Source organism: Ctenopharyngodon idella, chromosome 23 (assembly GCF_019924925.1).
Source record: "Ctenopharyngodon idella isolate HZGC_01 chromosome 23, HZGC01, whole genome shotgun sequence".
Classification (NCBI taxonomy): Eukaryota; Metazoa; Chordata; class Actinopteri; order Cypriniformes; family Xenocyprididae; genus Ctenopharyngodon; species Ctenopharyngodon idella.
In genome coordinates, this window is record NC_067242.1 from 43,629 (window position 1) to 59,090 (window position 15,462).

The 15,462-nt window shown below is 39.3% G+C and overlaps 1 protein-coding gene across 4 annotated transcripts in view; it reads left to right on the forward strand.

Moving 5' to 3' along the window:
• The window catches only part of cdh19 (cadherin 19, type 2), a 41,350-nt gene extending 27,549 nt beyond the window's left edge, over positions 1-13,801 (forward strand). Inside the window, exons 9-13 of one of the 4 annotated variants that reach the window (XM_051882372.1) lie at positions 6,471-6,592; positions 7,000-7,117; positions 8,121-8,373; positions 9,704-9,746; positions 13,662-13,747. In XM_051882372.1, coding sequence (XP_051738332.1) covers positions 6,471-6,592; positions 7,000-7,117; positions 8,121-8,299 — 419 coding nt within the window. In that variant the 3' untranslated portion in view covers positions 8,300-8,373; positions 9,704-9,746; positions 13,662-13,747. Of the gene's footprint in view, positions 1-6,470; positions 6,593-6,999; positions 7,118-8,120; positions 8,374-9,700 lie in introns of all 4 variants that reach the window. The other 3 variants (XM_051882373.1, XM_051882371.1, XM_051882374.1) reach the window with 3 other exon arrangements.
• Positions 13,802-15,462: the final 1,661 nt, after the last annotated feature.

The following is a 15,462-nucleotide window of genomic DNA, read 5'->3' on the forward strand; positions in this document are numbered from 1 at the left end:
TGACATGGCTGGGTCTGCTCACCACTTGGTCCCTAAAAGGGGTAGTGGGAACTTTAGGCACGTAGCCTGGCTGGGGTCTCAGGATCATGTGAAAGTATGCCAGACCGAACTCATGGCACGTTTTGCTGACAGAGAACACCTGCAGGTCCCCAACCTTCTTGAAAGGAGTGAGCGTCGTCAGGAAATCCATCTTCAAAGAGAGTGCACTTAACTCTAAGGCGTGGCCTAGGAGAATTTAACCTCCAGGTGCCTCTGAAGAACCTGATTATCAGGTCATGCTTCCCTAAAGACTTACCATCCACTGCATTGTGATGTGCCGCTATAGCAGCCACATACACTTTCAAGGTGAAAGGGGACAGCCTGCCCTCCAACCTCTCCTGCAGGAGGGAAAGCACTGACCTGACTCTGTGGGTCTTCCCCTAGGGAAGCACACCAGTTAACAAACAGACTCCACTTCAAAGCATAGGCCCGCCTCATAGAGGGGACTCTAGCCAGAGTGATGGTGTCTATCACCACTGGTGATAGCTCACTCAAGTCTTTCGCATCCCGCCCAGGGGCCAGACATGGAGGTTCCAGAGGTCTGGGTTTGAGTGCCAAATTTTGCCCCATCCCTGAGAAAGAATTTCCTCCTCAGGGGAATTCACCAGGAAGGGGCTGTCGTGAGAACCAAGTCCGGTTGGGCCAATACAGAGCAACCATCAAGACTTGTTCTTCATCCTCCCTGAACTTGCACAAACATGTTGTGACATGCGTCATGAGCATAAACTGATTTGACTGACACTGTGTTGTCCATCTGGACCAACACATGCTTGCCCTGGATCAACAGTTGAAACCTCCGCAGGACCAGCAATATTGCTAGCAATTCGAGGCAGTTGATGTGTCACTGGAGCCTGATGCTGCGTGCTCATTGCACACAAAACCCCAGCCAGTCAATCATAGCATGTCTGGACACTTGTTCTAGGGAAACCCGAGCAATTAGAAATGCAAGGTCTGAATAAGTGACGACAGATCATTGTGATGTGTGCTGCTGTGCCATGCCCATCTCGGGACTTGAGTCTGTAGCCAATGCTAAAGTGGTCTCATATGCATCATCCCAAGTGGTGTAACTGCTGCCAAGGATGTTATATGCCCCAAGAGCTTCTAAAACTGTTTCAGTGGAACTGCTGTTTTTCCCTTGAATGTCTTCAGGGAGTTCAGCATCGACTGAACTTTCGTGAAGATGTGAGGTGACAGGAACAGGCCGAAAAGGAGGAAAGGGAGGACCTTGTACTAGTATGCATACCCTCAAAAGTGAACTGAAAAAGGCAAAATCAAATGGAAGTACACATCCTTCAGGTCTATTGCTGTGAACCAATTCTGTTGCTGAATGCATGTCAGAATGTGCTTTTGTGTTAACATCTTGAACAGGAGCTTGTGCAGGGCCCGGTTCAAAAGTCACAGATCTAAGATTGGATGCAGCCCACCACCTTTCTTTGGTATGATGAAGTAAGGGCTGTAGAGACCCTTCTTCATCTCGGTTGGAGGGACAGGCTCTATTACTACCTTTGCCAATAGGACTGCAATTTCAGCATGCAGGACAGGGGTGCCTTTGCCTGCCAAAACACCACTGAACCTGGTCAAACTGGCAGGCAGCGAGCTTCCATCCCACGTCCATAGCTCCAGCACCACTGGCAGACTCTGCTTTTTTATGCAACCCGACCTCCTCAGCCCTTGCGAGCCCCCTCCGCAGCGAGGGCTCTTTGACAGCATGTTCCTCCTTCCTCCCGGCACTAATGTAACAAATCTCAAGTTCAGGGAAGAAGGAGGCAGGAATCATCAAACAAAATGGCAGTCCCTCACAGACAACTGCTGCATAAACTGAAACAACAACAACATTTATTTATAAAGCACATTTAAATATAGAACAATATAGATTGTTCCAAAGTGCTGTACAAAGTACAAAACAGACCTACACAAGAGTAATTACAGGTTTCCAAACGCTAAAGAATAAAAATACGATTTAAGAGAAGATTTAAAAATGTCCAATGAAGGAGCAGACCTCACATGATAGGGGAGACCATTCCAAAGCTTGGGCCCAGCTACAGAAAAGGCCTGATCACCCTTTGATTTATAGCGACACCGAGGCACAGTTAAGAGCAAGTGAGTAGAAGATCTAATTGCCCTAGCGGGACAGTATGGTACAAGAAGATCACTTATATATCTTGGTGCACGGCCAGACAACGCCATATAAACAAACATAAGGATCTTAAAATCAACTCTAAATTTAATGGGAAGCCAGTGAAGGGATGCTAAAATAGGGGAGATGTGGTCCCTCTTTTTAGACCCAGTCAGAAGTCTTGCGGCTGCATTTTGAACAACTTGCAATCGTGATAATGAAGGCTGAGGGAGACCAGAATAAAGAGAGTTGCAATAATCTAATCGAGATGTTACAAGAGCATGAATCACAACTTCTGAATCTTTGCTTGAAAGAAGATGCTTCAACTTCGCAATAGATCTTAAATGGAAAAAAACTTCCTCTAATAACAGCACTAATTTGTTTATCAAAAAATAGTGAAGAATCAAAGATCACTCCAAGGTTTTTGATTTGTTTGTGTACATTTGTTGAAAGAGGACCTAACTGGGCTTCCAGAGCAGGAGAGGAGTTTGCAGGACAACCTAGAATTAAAAGCTCTGTTTTATTCTCATTTAGCTGCAAAAAATTGTTTGCCATCCACCTCTTGATATCATTTACACATTTCAATAACACCTCAGATGAACCAGTGGTGTCAAGCCTTACTGGAAGGTAAAACTGGGAATCGTCTGCATAACAGTGATATGAAATGTTGTATTTCTGAATAATGAGGGCCAAGGGAAGCATATAAAGGGAAAACCCCAAAATTGATCCCTGGGGCACACCACACAAAACAGGTGCAGATGACGAGGAAAAATTCCCAAAATGTAAAGAAAAAGTCCTATTCTCGAGGTAAGAAGCAAACCATTGCAATACAGTGCCTTTGACACCTACCATACATTCTAATCATTCAGGAAGAATGTTATGGTCAATAGTATCAAATGCCACACTCAGGTCCAACAAAACCAGCACAACGCAAGAGCCTGAATCCAGAGCAAGCAAGATATCATTTGTGACCCTCAACAGAGCTGACTCAGTGCTATGTAATGATCTAAAACCAGATTGGAACATGTCCAAAATATTAAAAGAATCCAAATAAGACTGAGCTGCGAAAACACTGTTTTCTCCAAAAGCTTAGAGATGAAAGGCAGTTTAGAGATTGGTCGATAGTTACTGCACATTTCCGGATCAAGTTGAGGTTTTTTCAACAGAGGTTCCACAATTGCATGTTTAAAACTAGCTGGACCAACACCTTTGGCTAAAGAGCTGTTAACTATAGCTGTTACCATAGGACTAATGGTAGAAAAAACATCCTTAAAAAGACGAGCCAGGATAATATCTAACTTGGAACCAGAACACTTCATAGTAGAGATTATATCTGCTAACTGAATTGGAGAAACAGGTTGAAAGTTAGATAGACAACTTATAGGGCAGGGCAGTTGCAATTGACACGGTTCAGACTCAGAGTAAACAATAGAGTATCTAATATCATTCATTTTTTAAGTGAAATGTTTTAAAAAATCTTCACAAAGCTCTGCAGAGGCTTCAGATAAAGTATTCATAGTTGGGTTTAGAAGAGAATCAATCGTGTCGAACAGTACCTTCGGTCTCTTCGTGTTGTCAGTAATTAAGTGAGAAAAGAAATCAGACTTTGCCTTCCTTACTGCCATTTGATAGTTGAACAGACTCGATTTTAAAATATCAAATGAAACCTGGAGCCTATCTTTTTTCCACTTCTGCACCGCTTTTCAACACTCTTGTCTGAGAGTGCGGCTGGCATTATTGAACCATGGCTGGCCAGCTACCTTCAACTTTTTACACTTAAGCAGAGCAACAGTGTCCAGAGCTACAGAGGATACTTTATAAAATTCCTCAACCAAGCATTCAGCATCCGTTTCGTTAAGAAAATTATTATTAAAATGTAAAAAGTAATATTCAGAAAACAAATTTGCAGTGTTAGAGTGAATAGATCGAGAGAGACATGAAGGCTGGGAGCAAATAGATGACAGGAGAAAGCACTCGGATTCAAACAATATTGGATAATGGTCAGACATACATGCATCAATAACCTCCAGATTTGAGATCAAAAAGCCTTGAGACAGCACAAGATCGAGTGTGTGACCCAAATTGTGAGTTGGACCGCATACGGATTGTACGAAGTTCAAAGACTCTAAAAGAGTTACAAATTCTTTGACCAACAGTTTCGAAGGGCAGCAGAGATGAATGTTAAAATCCCCAAGAATCAATAGTCTATAAGGCCGAGTCACCAGATCAGAGAGAAAATCAGAAAATTGATTAATAAAATCCTTGCATTTAGGGGGTCTGTAAATCAAAACACATAGCGCAGGACCCTTTAAATCAACCTTCAATAACTGGTCCTCAAAACTGGAAAAAGTGTCCGTAGGTCTTGCATTTAAAACTGTTTTTAAAAATTGTTGCCACTCCACCACCCTGTCCAGAGGCCCGTGGAGAACTGAAAAAACACAGTCAACTGGAGCAATCTCAGCAAGAGGGATTAAGTCACCCTGTTTTAACCAGCTCTCAGTAACAAATAAAAAGTCTAAGGAGTGAGATGTAAAGAAGTCATTTAAAATAAAAGATTTATTGGATATTGACCTTGCATTCAATAAGGCCATCTTAACTGTAGTAGGGCCGGCAGACTGCCAAGCGCTGAGAGGTACGTGTTTGAGTAACCGAATGTTTCCAAGATTGACACTCCGACTCTTACCATTTGTCCCGATAGAGCGATAGAGCGGTAGAGCGGTGATGTGGTGAAAATGATCATTATCCTGAGACACAGTCGAAGTCCTCACAAACGGGTCATGACGAGATCCACGGTGGATGTACCTGTGACAGCGTGCAATTCCCAATGCAGCGCAGTGGTTGTATATTCCGCTGGAGAGATGGCAGAATGATTTTAGTCTCTGTAAATCCGTCGAAGAGTATTTAAGAACCATATTTGGAGAATTGTTCACACTGGGATCAGGAAACAGATCCCACTTCGAAGAACAAACAGTAGAACTCCAGCACACCAGTGCACAGATGATATAACACCACATTTCAATCTGGATTCACTCTTCCACGTTCAAGGTCATCAGACAGTTCTCAATAGATCCACGCAATCAAATCTGACTCGGTCAACCATAGCAAGCGATGAAAGAATATCCGGCAATAATCAGATGAGATCTCCTCGATCAAAGGTGTTAAAATATCCTCAAATGGGCAAAAACTAAGATTAAAAGAAATAAACCCGCAGAGCAGCGGCAGCCAAACGCACCAGCGTTTGCTCGAACCGGAAACAGAACCGGAAGTACAAAACAAAAACTTAAAGTCCAGGCCTCTCTCATCTTCCACTGTCGACACACTTCCTTTTATCCTTTCGGAGCTCCTCAATGGGACTCCGAGATAACTGTCCAAATAAATCCTTGTTTACGTTTTTGCGCATACATTTTTTTTTCCTTCTCCCTGGTGCTTTGCCATATTCACTTTGCCGCATCTTATTTTTTATGCTGCATCTGTCCATTACCACTCTTGTGATACACAGCTAAAAATTCTCAAAGTTAAAGGGATAGTTCACCCAAAAATGAAAATTTGATGTTTATCTGCTTACCCCCAGGGCATCCAAGATGTAGGTGACTTTGTTTCTTCAGTAGAACACAAATGATGATTTTTAACTCCAACCGTTGTGATCTGTCAGTCATATAATGCATTGAAACGGTAACCATCTATGAGAATAAAAAAAACATGCACAAACAAATCCAAATTAAACCCTGCGGCTCGTGACGACACATTGATGTCCTAAGACACGAAATGATCGGTTTGTGTGAGAAACCGAACAGTATTTATATATTTTTTTTTTACCTCTAATACACCACTATGTCCAACTGCCTTGCGCATCCGGTTGGTGAGGTATGAACGCGCTCTGACAACGGAAGTGATGTCTCGCACTCATTGAAGTATAGGCACCTACATCTTGGATGCCCTGGGGGTAAGCAGATAAACATAAAATTTTCATTTTTGGGTGAACTATTCCTTTAAGGAAATTACTTCTCTTTTTATGTATATACACTATAAATAAAATATTCAAAATTAAATTATTTATCGTGCTGTTTAAAAAAAAAAATTCTTGCAACCCTCAAACTAGAGTGAGCTTGGCAACCCCTCGTAAATCTTTAGTGACCCCCAGGTGAATTGCCTCATACGATTCAAGGAAAGAGCAAGGGTACTATATCACTCATTTCAGAGTACAGTGTCTTTTTTCATCATAGCTCTTTAATAGTTACTTAAACACAATGAAAATGAACAATATAGAGTAATTGATGGGCAACAGACAGTAACATGTATGTACTGAATCTTTCAGGAGATGACCAGCTGTCCTCCTCGGTGTCTTTACTCATCACAGTCCTGGACGTCAATGACAATGTGCCTACCCTGTCACAAGACTATCAGCCCTATGTATGTGAGGACACACAGGCAGGAGAGGTAACACACAAATGCAAAGTTAAATCATTTTCATAATCAGTCATGACATTATAGAGCTTTTTCTGTCTCTTATGAGAATTACATGCTCACCCTGTTTAGTTACAATACCAGTTTAGATCCGTCAGAAATCACACGAGAAATAACCGCAATATTTACAAGCTAACAGTGGCCTGATGTATTCAAAACATACAAAACAAATATATTTACACTATATTGTTAAGTCCATATTATGTATCTAACTGGATGAATTTGTACATAAAAGCAACATTTCAACAATCCCCAGATATATACATACACAATAGTCAAAGTATGTCCTGTTGGCAAGGATCTAACTGGTTGAGTGTGTACTGTTGATGAATCCATGTACAAATCTATGCTTGTACATATGTTCTCTGTATGTCTCACAGCTAATTGAGTTGATCAGTGCCACTGATGCAGATGATCCTGCAGACGGCCATCACTTCTATTTCTCCATGATCCCAGACAAACACATCAACCCTAACTTCACCATCAGAGACAACCAAGGTATATCACAACATGAGCTTTCTAAGTTTACAATGGCCAGTTTTACACATCTTACACCTGCAGCACAAACAGTAAGTGGTGCATTTTGTTGCCTATATTAGGTATAGAGTATTCACACAGCATATGTGATCAGTACAGTGCTAAACACCAAGCTTCAAGAATACTTTCATGCTGAACTCAGCAGAAAATGTGTTTGCTAGGCACAGGCATACAAACAGCACTTTCTGCTTAGTAAATCTGACAGAAGCCAGATGATTTCAGCAGTATATAGCTATAGGATTCTTTTACCCATAACCATTTAGCTTAAGGCTGTTATTTAAGATGAAAAACATAATGTAGTAACTTTATTGTTATTATTATTTGTATGTAGTTGCAGTTCTGTTATGTAGCATAAACACTGTCAGTGTGACATGAGCCTGTAGTTGCAGTGATGCTGCAGCTTCACTTACACACTGCAGGGTTTTTTTAGTGAGCAATCAGGTTGGTGAAATTGAACTTACATCTCCGTGTCTGTGACCAGTGTTCACCGAGCACTGATGACACTAGATTTGAAAATAAGTGTTCTTGTGGGTAACAGCTGAACATCCATTACACACAAATAAAATATACATGAATATACAAATAAAGTATATATATTTTTATTATTAAATGTAAAAATGCTTAAAAATACTAACTATAATTTAGTTTTAATGAATACAACATTCATAAAATTGATCATTTAAAAATGCAACTTAGAATTGTATTGGTTGCTTTTAAAAAACTGTAAGTAATATTTATTTAACCTGGAAAATGTGTCAACAATAAGTGCAACAGTAAAATTAATTTACTTTGGATTAAAATAAAGCATTACAAAAATATTGAGGACTTTGCCTCCTCATTTCAGAACAGCACTGCATGCCACTGATGCCACAAACACTGCATGCCACAAATCTGCTGAATGTAATGCTTTTTTGTATAATGTACTGTGTTTATATAATTGTATCATAATCTGAAACTGTTGCAGATAACACAGCTAGCATTCTGGCACGAAGGAGCACCTTCACCCAACATGATCACACACACTATCATCTTCCAGGTGGTGATCAGAGACAGCGGTTCTCCCATTCTGTCCAGCACCACCACACTCACTATCAGGGTGTGTGCGTGCCAGCCTACCGGACACTGTCCATCAGATGGTGTTGAAGCTCAGGCTCTCTCTCTGGACATCAGCATGCAGATTTTACTTGGCCTGTCTGTTTGTCTCATCACACTTGCAGGTGAGGCAAAATGAGAGTTGGCACTATGTAATTAAGAACATCTGATTCAAAGGTTTTTTTTTTTTAAATGATACATTTGTAGCCCTGGATAGATTTCTCCATTTCTGTTGAATTGAGAGATACATATGTGGTAGAGGTCTGCATGGGCTTTAAACTGAAGCCCGAACCCGGCCCATACCCAAGATCGTTTGACCTGACCCGACCCGAACCCGACCAGTACTATTACAGTTTAAGCCACTGCTTTGTATGACCTACACTTTACCTAACACTAACACTTCTGAGCTATTTACTGGTTGAAACGTCAAGACCATATCGTAGGCTACAAGGTTTAGAACATTTAAATAAACACATCAAGTGGTAGAAAATGTGAATGATTCAGAGAGACGCACAGAAACGGCAATGTTGACTTGCTATCGCGCTTCATTTCATTCATATAGTTTGCACTCATTAATTTATCATATTGTACAATGTTTTAAACATTTAAATGCATGTCAAATAGTAGAAAATGTGTATAATGTAGTGTTTTAATTGATAGCAGCCTACTTTTGACAAAGCTGATTTCTGAGAGATGCGAGAGAAACGCAGCTATTTGATTTACGAACACGCTGTGCTCATTTCATTTATAGAGTTTTCATTCATTTGCGTATCATATGTCTATCTTATCATCTCTCAAGGTTTAAAACATTTAAGTATACATATCAAATAGTAGAAAATGTTTGTGATGCAGTATTTTACTGATAATAGCCTACTAGCAGCTATTTGATTTGCGCTGTGCTCAGTTCACTTCACATACATTATTGCATAGTAATTTTAGAGACATATGTAGCCTATAATTTTGTGCTATACTATCCCCCGGCTCACCTGTTATCCATCAAACACGAGAGGAGTGATTGATGAATATTTTTCCTATTATACGGTAGAATTTGTTGCAGTGCAGCTTTTCCTACATAATTTGTCACTGTAACAATAATGGTTTGCCTTATCGCACTTATAGTTAAGGATTGAGTGCTGTCTGCTGTGTTGTGACCGAACGAGTGCGGGGGCGCACGCGCAAAACAGTTCTGTTATATAAATTACATATAAACCCACTTTCAGCCACAACACAGCAGATGGCACTCAAACCTGTACTACATAGGCTATATATATATATATAGGTTTTATTAGATACAATCCCAAACCTGACACAAACCCGAAGATATTCATGAAACATTGACCCAAACTCAACATGAAACCCGCAAGTTCTTTGGGACCCACCGGGCTTGGGTCAGGTAGCAGACCTCTAATATGTGGTTGCATTAGTACCGAATCACAAGACTCTCTTTTCTAGCAGAGCTCTTGTGTTAATGAGGGAATATTCTCCAAGCTTCAAGAAGGCAAGTATGACAGGAGTGAACACAGGCCAATCTAATAAGCTTCATAATCAATATACTGATATGCCAGTGTGACCTCACACTAATATAATAACACTGATGCTTGATCAAGTGTCATAATGCTAATTACATACTGTATGCAAATGAGATTGCATATATAATTTGCAGATGTGCAATATTGGGTGTAACATAATAAGCATTCCTCATCCAAGTCAGACAGCCATTATCCTGATCCTGATCACTGTCTGAGTTTATCTTGTGATAATGACCAGTTGACTATACATTATTGATTACTTGTGTTCTGGATTAGTAATGCATCAGTTAATAATAGTGCAAGTTGCATGCTGTTATATTTGGCTGAAAAATATGAAAGTATCCTCATGCAAACACTAACCATATGTTTAAAGATGTGCAGTGTACAATGAACTGAACTACTAGCTAGGGTTGCAAAATGTCCCGAATGATCCTATATTGGAGGGAACAAAATTTGTATTAAAAAACTGTATTCAATCTATACAGAGGGCAGTTTGTCCCAAATGTTAGTGTCTTAAAAATTGTAGTGTCTGTAGGAAACTTAGAAATGAAGACCAAGAGATCTCTTCAGCAGAATTCATTGAAAATGTGCTGTTTTGCACTAGAGTCATCAGGTTTAACAAAGGTATTCATGGTGTTTTAGGCATTTATTGGACAGTGCCAGTATATTGGTCTTACACCCAGTCATGAAACAAAGGTGTGCCCGAATGTGACCTCAAATAGAGCTAATCTAGACCTAATGAAGCCTTGTGATCTTCAGCATACCGAATCTAGATAAATAGTATCACCAAAAGGTTTGAGTCCCACCTGGTCCTAGGAGCAATAGCTTAATAATAGCTGTGTTTCCACTGTCACTTCTGGGGCCAACGACCAATATTTTTTGGCCCGCTGATTACCTTGGTCCAAAGAGGGCCAACTGGGGCTTGAGGTGTGGTCATAGACAGAGTTTATCTGAGTCAGGAGCAATATTCCCCCTAATATGCATGCGTGCTGCGCAAAGGACAGACGTGAAATGTGTGGGGAAATCCATTTGATTGTAATCTAAATGAGTAATAATTGCAGTGCTCTGGTCAACCGCTATAGAGTTAGTGTTGCTATAGAGTTAGGGTTAGTGTGCGGATTACAGGTTTCATAGAAAGACAATGATGTAAGCGTGTGTGAGCGGCAGTGAGCCAAATCAATCTTATCAGAATACTGTAAGGTTTGCGGACCAAATAGCTCGATACGAGAGGCAACGTGAAATGCAAAGAAAAATAAAACATCATCATGTTTTATATAAAAGTGGCTTGATTAAGTTGTGAAAATAACAGATGATGGGCACAGCAAAGTAACAAAACTTTGCATGTAGCCTACTTAATAATAATAATAATAATAATAATACGTACAGCATTTTAGTTAAAAAAACAGAGTATTTGCCGTCTTAGCCAATAGGCCTACAATTATCTTTTATAACAAGATTCTGTCCAAATTTGTAGGCTAAACATATTAAACGAAAGGAAAAACTATCAACGGTTTATAAAGTATTTTTTCAAGATATTTTAAAATGTTTGCTGCATGGTTAAAAATACCGACACTAAAAAGATATATAAGCTACGTCGCATTTTATTATTTCATTCAGAAATAATGTAATTTATCGGTAAATAAAATAAAATGTTTACAAATAGCCTATCATATAGCTTTGTTTATAATGTTTGTAGACATCCATTATGAACAAAACTGACCTATTTTATTTTACCACAAAACCTCTAAAGTTAACAGTTGGCCTATTCAGGCTATATGCCTACGTATAAGAAATAAAACTAAATAAGCGATTTAATCTGAAGCCTACCTTTCTCATTCGACACTGTTTCCAATTTCGAGACGAATGCTAAACTATTAAGCTTTGTACTTCACTCGCATTATCGACATCGTTCTTCACATAACAGCACAGTCAGGCGATGGTCACGGGTGGTAAACGGCAGATTGTACCACAGAATTGAATTGAGCAGTGTAACGTTTTATATGTTTGGTTGATTGTATTTTATTTTAATTATTTAACAGGCTGCGATATCAAGTAAGCAATGCAAGAATTTGTGTGCGCGCGTGAGGCGCCGGCGCGACCACTGGATTTTTTTTCCTATGACAGTAAACTGTAGGCTACTCCGTAATTTAATGCAAGACATAATTCATACATTTACAAAAGACACTTAAATAACGAAAACAAGCAGAATGTCTGTTTCCTTCCCTAGATCTTTGAAGTGCGCCACAATGAACCACTAAATATTCCCTTTTATTTTATATGTGTTATGTAGGCCTATAGTTTTACTCTGTTTTCTCCGTTCACAGAAGCGCTGCAGGTGTGTGATGTGGCGTTGTGTGAACTCATGTTCTACATATCCTGCAATTTTCGCTGGTTTCAAAACGCACAACAAGCTGCATATTACTTGACATTCATTTTCACTTAAATGCTTGACGGTTGGTGACATATATCATCGGAAAAACTAATGCCAGGGCATTGCCATTGTCACTTACCTAACCTATGATGACTTGACAGCTGAGCATTTCACTCACTGTAGAGCCTGAGCGCGGGCATTTCACACACTTTGGATGCGTCAGCGTCACATTTGCATATGCTGTACTATTTGAATTCGTGATTGGTTGACTGCCAAATCAAAATATTAAACAGAACGATAAAATAACGTTATTAACCGGTTAATGGCCATTTCAAATTAGTGGTTCTGTTCAGAACGATTACATTTGATTTTGTTTCCGTTTCTGGTTATAATATATATATATATTCTAATAATAGGATGTTTTCTCTCTCTCTCTCTCTCTCTCTCTCTCTCTCTGTCCATGACACAAAATGGCACAATGCCAAATGATTTTGTCTCATTATTACAATGGAAACAACTTACAATACTCCAGTTTGCCGTCCTGGTTTCCTTTCCGTGAAGTTTGTTTAGAGCTCACAAAAATTAATCGAAACTCACTGTATATAGGCTACTAGCAAGCTCTTGTGTGCCATATGAACTCATGTTTTGGGTTGGTGTGTAGATCTTCTCTTCTTCTTCTGTTTTGGTGGTTAGCAAACAGAGATGCAGAGAACAGGATCGCCTGTGACTGACTGTATTCATCGTCTGACTGTATTTACACACACTGTATAAAGGCATTGGTAGATGTAAACATGGCTGGGTGGTCACAATTATGAATATGAGACTGCTGATATAAACTTCTTGTTTTTTATATGTACAATAAGGAGAAAAGTGGATTTAAGGTAAGAAAGCACAACCCTCGCAGTGTCAGATTGCCAGTCTGTCAGTCAAGTCCGAAGCAAGACACAACCCACAGCAAAGCGATATGGCAACGACGTCTCAGATAGTCTGACAGCAGTTAAAAATAAACAGAGAGTAAATTACTTTTGAGTGATTCCTTACAAAAGAGTGAATCAAATATGCTAAAGATGGAAGCTTGAACGTGTGTGTAACGTGCTTGAACAGACCACATTGGTTCTTGCGCGTTATGCATGCACATTTGAGCTTCTTCTTTTCCTTTTATTGGTGATCGCTGGTTCCCACTTGAAGGTGCATACTGCCACCTACTGCACAACACAGAGAATGACAGCTGATGTAATATAAAGGATCAGGTTTAGGATATCCGATCAGTTAAATATCGATCGATCAGTTAAAAAATGCTTAATCAGCCCCGATCCCGATCCTCGAGATTAGCTCAGGACATCCCTAATTGTAATCCAAAAATCTTGCATATTGTGGCTTTAATACAGTTTTCAATGTTTTTAATTAAGTCCTGGACCTAAACCTGGTAAGATTTTCTTGATTATATCCAGTTTAAAAAGTCTTCATTTTAAAAGTGTAGTAAAACCATTTCTCTTTCTGGCTTGCCCTGCAGTGCTGTCCACATTAATACTAGCTCTGCGAAAATACAAGACATTACGGCAGGAGAAAATGGCAACACAAGAGCTGGAAACAGAGGAGTTCTCTGAGAAAATCTTGAGTTTTACAGTCCCAGAGTCCAGCCAAACAGTTCCTCTTCGGCATCCGCGTCGGCGAGAGCGCAAGCTCTGTCGGGAAGAAGTCACCACCAGTATCCGCATGTCTCTACGTCACTCTCACCTCATTGGACCAGAAGATGGGGTCTTTCAACAGTTTATTATTGATCGGCTGGCTGAGGCAGATGAAGACCCTTATGTCCCACCCTTTGACTGTCTGCACACGTATGCCTTTGAGGGGACAGGGTCAATCACAGGCTCACTGAGCTCACTGGAGTCTGTCACATTTGACCCTTGCCTGAGTCAAACTCGTGATGCGGGGCCTCATCTCTTGCGGCTCTCACCATGGCTGGGAGCAACAGATGACGAGACCTTATTCTGACCTGATGAGAAAAATTTATTCTCACTGTGGCTTTTATGATCGTACCTAATCTATCTTGGAGTTACTGAACTGAAATTTTAGGGATCAAAACAAAGAAGGATCTTGAACCCTGTTCTTCTTTCTCTACTATTACTACTTCTGAAACTCTTTGGGCATCAGAGATGGTATATTGCAGAGACTATAAAATTGGAATGATGCTACTATATCCCACCAATACTCATGTGTACATCATTTACCTCTGATTTTAGAGATAACCTATGGGTGTGGATAGGGTTAGGTTTATGAATATGGTTGGGATTAAATTATTTTTGGACAGGAATGTTGTTCCACGATCAACACAATATGTTGACCCAGGAACAATCAGGACATGCATCATACATGCACATATGCTTTGTATGAATTATCACACAGCATATGAACCAAATTTTTATATTATGTTTAAAAAACTAAATTAATGTTGTTTAGCACAATATAAACATCTAAATCTGAGCAGATATTAGCAAACAGTATTTTACACTAAACACTGGTCTAAACATTCTTGACTATAACATTGATGTTACAGTGTAGACATTAATATTTTTATATTGTGATATATATCATATTTGTTATATCATAGAGCATAAAATTTCATCCTCATTTCATTCGGCATTTAAATAAAAAGTTACCTATTTCTGCCTATATGTTTCATATTTCGATATTTCCCTCGATTTAACACATTTAAGTCTGGCAATATAGTTGGGGAAAAGTAGTAAAATTATTACATTTAAATAAAAATAATACATTAACTAATGTAAGTAATAAATGAATTACTCGACAGAAATCTATACTCTGCTGTATCTATAATATATAATAGAAATTTATAATAGAAATTAATGTTAATGTTGTAATTTTAACTAAAAGAGACATTGACATATGGTATAAAGTGTTGTATAAATAAACCTGATGTGGCTGGAATGCTGAATTGCAGAGCTGGTGCAAACATATCCTGTGTGATCAGATGCTTTCTGAACTGCTGTTAGGCTTTTTACATGTAAGCAAAGAACGAAAAAGAAATTCTTATATCGACTATATCAGGGGTCTTGTCAGAATATTTTAATTTCTTTCCTCTGGAAAAAAAATGCAAATGATTGTGCTGGTGCCTCCACGCACTCCAGGGTGTTATTGCATTAAATTTGGAAAAGGATATGATATGATTTATCTTGGATTTTCTTTTTTTTTTTTACACCTCAAAAACCTGGGATGGGTAGACTTGATTTTATTTAAAGTTACGTTATTAGCCCTCTTAAATCTTGTAGTAGTTGAAGCATAAAACTACAAGT